The 2478-nt window shown below is 48.4% G+C and overlaps 1 protein-coding gene across 1 annotated transcript; it reads right to left on the bottom strand.

Moving 5' to 3' along the window:
• Nucleotides 1–1854: 1854 nt before the first annotated feature.
• On the bottom strand, nt 1855–2238 carry LOC147979232 (uncharacterized). The gene has a single exon (XM_087515092.1). It carries the CDS (start codon nt 2236–2238, stop codon nt 1855–1857), a length of 384 nt encoding a protein of 127 aa, XP_087371218.1.
• Between the last annotated feature and the right edge of the window lie 240 nt (nt 2239–2478).

The following is a 2478-nucleotide window of genomic DNA, read 5'->3' as shown; positions in this document are numbered from 1 at the left end:
GGGATGGGATGAACCCTAGATCTACGATTTGAATAGAAAGAGGAACGGGGGAAGGAGTTGTGTTAGTCTGGAGCACGAATGGATATGTTTTTATGCAACCAATTGACCAACGGAAGTAATAAATGTTTGTGGTTGGTGTTAGGTGGCGGATTGGTTCTGATTCAGTGTCCGCGAATGCATTTGAGTAGCAAGAGGACTGCTTACTTGAAAATAGAGAACTGCATTGTCATATCAAGACGAACCGCGGAACGCGTGGTTGGGCTTGCGTTTGTGTATGGTATGTTGGATTTTTTTTAAAAAAATTCAGTGGCCTCTCTTTTTGTGTGTTGGGCCTGTGTTCGGGGAGTGAAGACACATTGGGCCCAAGTCGGCCTGTGAGCACGGCTGGTTCCCGGTGCGTTGTGTGCGGCCTAATGTTTAGTTCCACCTCGCCCGTGGAAGGTGCGCCCGACCTGTTTATAAGCGCTGGCGAGGCAGCAGCATCGAACTCCTCTGGTTACTTGTTTGGGCGCTTATAGACGGCGCTCACTGCTCTATGCTCTATGACATGTGGGCCCATGTGCGCCCGGACCCATGCATTGTGGCTCCGAACAGCTCGCCTACGTTGGGCACAGACCTACTACGAGACTGGCTGGGGCTGGATGCACCTGGGTGGTCAATTTTTTTCTACTTGTTTTTTAAAATGTTAGGGTGTGCACTACTTAGCAAATCATCCATGCATTGCATTGATCAGTGTTCTGTACTGCATGTGCACGCATTCCGTACTACATGTATAGTTCTCATTTTTTGTTCTCATGCTTTTGCTCTTATGTAATCTTTTTTCCAATGTAGTGTAGTGCACTGCTTAGTAAGCATACTTGTACTGGATTGATTATGTTCCTGTACTGCACGTTCATATATTTTCGCACTACATTTTTTTCAAGTGTTAGGGCGTGCACTGCTTACCAAACCATCCTTGCACTGCACTGATCAGGGTTCTGTACTACATGTGCACGCAGTCCGTACTACATGCACAGTTGTCATTTTTTTGTTTTCATGTTTTTGCTCTTATGTAATCTTTTTTCCAATGTAGGGGAGTCCACTGCTTAGTAAACATAACCCGTACTGGATTGATTACGTTTCTGTACTGCACGTTCATATATTTCCGCACTACATATATAGATCACATTTTTCTTTTTGTGTTTTTATCTTATCTATTCGTTTTTCCAAATTTAGGGGCGTGCACTGCTTTGTTGGGTATGTGTAAACTTCATTTGAACAGAGTTTGTACTGCATTGGTACACAACTTGCACTGCATACATCATATTTTGCAGACTGCTCGAATCTAATGATAAATGAGCAAACAACAGAAAACAAATTATCATAGAAAACATAATCAAAGTTCACATCATTACAATCGATTCTGCATGGCAAGCAAACTAAGTTCAGCAAATGATCACAAGCAAACTAACAATACGTAAGCAAACAACATAAAGCAAATTTGATGATAATTCTAAAACAACGCTGGCATTGTTGGCTCTTTGGCCGGCACCATCTTCTTCTTCTTCACCAGTTAGCGTCTCCCCATCCCTAGCTACTCATGGTGCGCTTCTTGGGGGGCTCCTCCTTCTCAAGCTTTGCACGGCGAAGCCCGTCCTGGGTGAGGGTGATGCGGTTCCATATCTCGTACGCTGTGTAGACGTCCTTTGTCGCGTACTCAATGTGCCTCATGGACAGAGGCAGGGTGGCCCACCGCTTGTGCTTGTCGTTGGTGATCTTCTTCTTCATGTTGTTGTAGTAGTCGTCGATGAGCATGCCGGAGACGTCTCCAAGGGAGTCCAACTCCTTGGTTGCCTCGGGCACCCTCCACTCCTTCTAGATGTCGACGAAGTTGGCGACCTCCAGATTGACGCGCTCTAGCCTGTTTTTGTCGCCGTCGATGGAGAAGCCTGCAAAGGTGTACCTGGGGTCGGCGAGGAAGTTGTCGAAGACGGTGCTCCTTTCGGCGGCGCCCAGTTGGAAGAGCAGCACCGGGTGTTTCTTGCTGATGCAGAGTTGGCAGAGGGCGGGTTTCTGCGTCGCTTCAGGCTCGTTGTTGTACTCGTGATCAATGCCGACGATCTTGTGGCGTTGGAGGCTGAGGTGGCACTCGTACTGCGCGAGGGTGATCGCCACCTGGTTCTCGTCGTTGGTGTGGATGACGTGCAACTTGGTGTTGCCGTGGGCCTCCACGTCCTTGTACTCGTCGGCGAACGCCATCGCCGGTAGTGGGGCTTGGTGTTTTGCGTGGAGATGGATGTGATGGAGCGATTTGGTGCCAGCGCAATGGATACTTGTTGTTGTGGATGAGAAGGCCTATGGCAGGGCTCCAAATTTAAGGGGAGGGCGTGGTGTGGGATGGCCACATCGGATGAACTGCACGATCTCGGCGACGATGCGGTTTGTGCATATCGTGGGTTGGTGTTGCGTCTATGATCGTGGGTTTGTGGCGATGGAACC

The sequence above is a fragment of the Triticum urartu genome, chromosome 3A (assembly GCF_056163025.1).
Source record: "Triticum urartu cultivar PI428250 chromosome 3A, HENAU_Tu73, whole genome shotgun sequence".
In the NCBI taxonomy this organism is placed as follows: Eukaryota; Viridiplantae; Streptophyta; class Magnoliopsida; order Poales; family Poaceae; genus Triticum; species Triticum urartu.
Note: the sequence above shows the minus strand (reverse complement) of the source record. Positions and strands in the feature narration are given on the sequence as shown.

Coding starts and splice junctions, on each gene's coding strand:
- LOC147979232 (XM_087515092.1), bottom strand. CDS start 2,238: ATGGCGTTCGCCGACGAGTACAAGGACGTGGAGGCCCACGGCAACACC.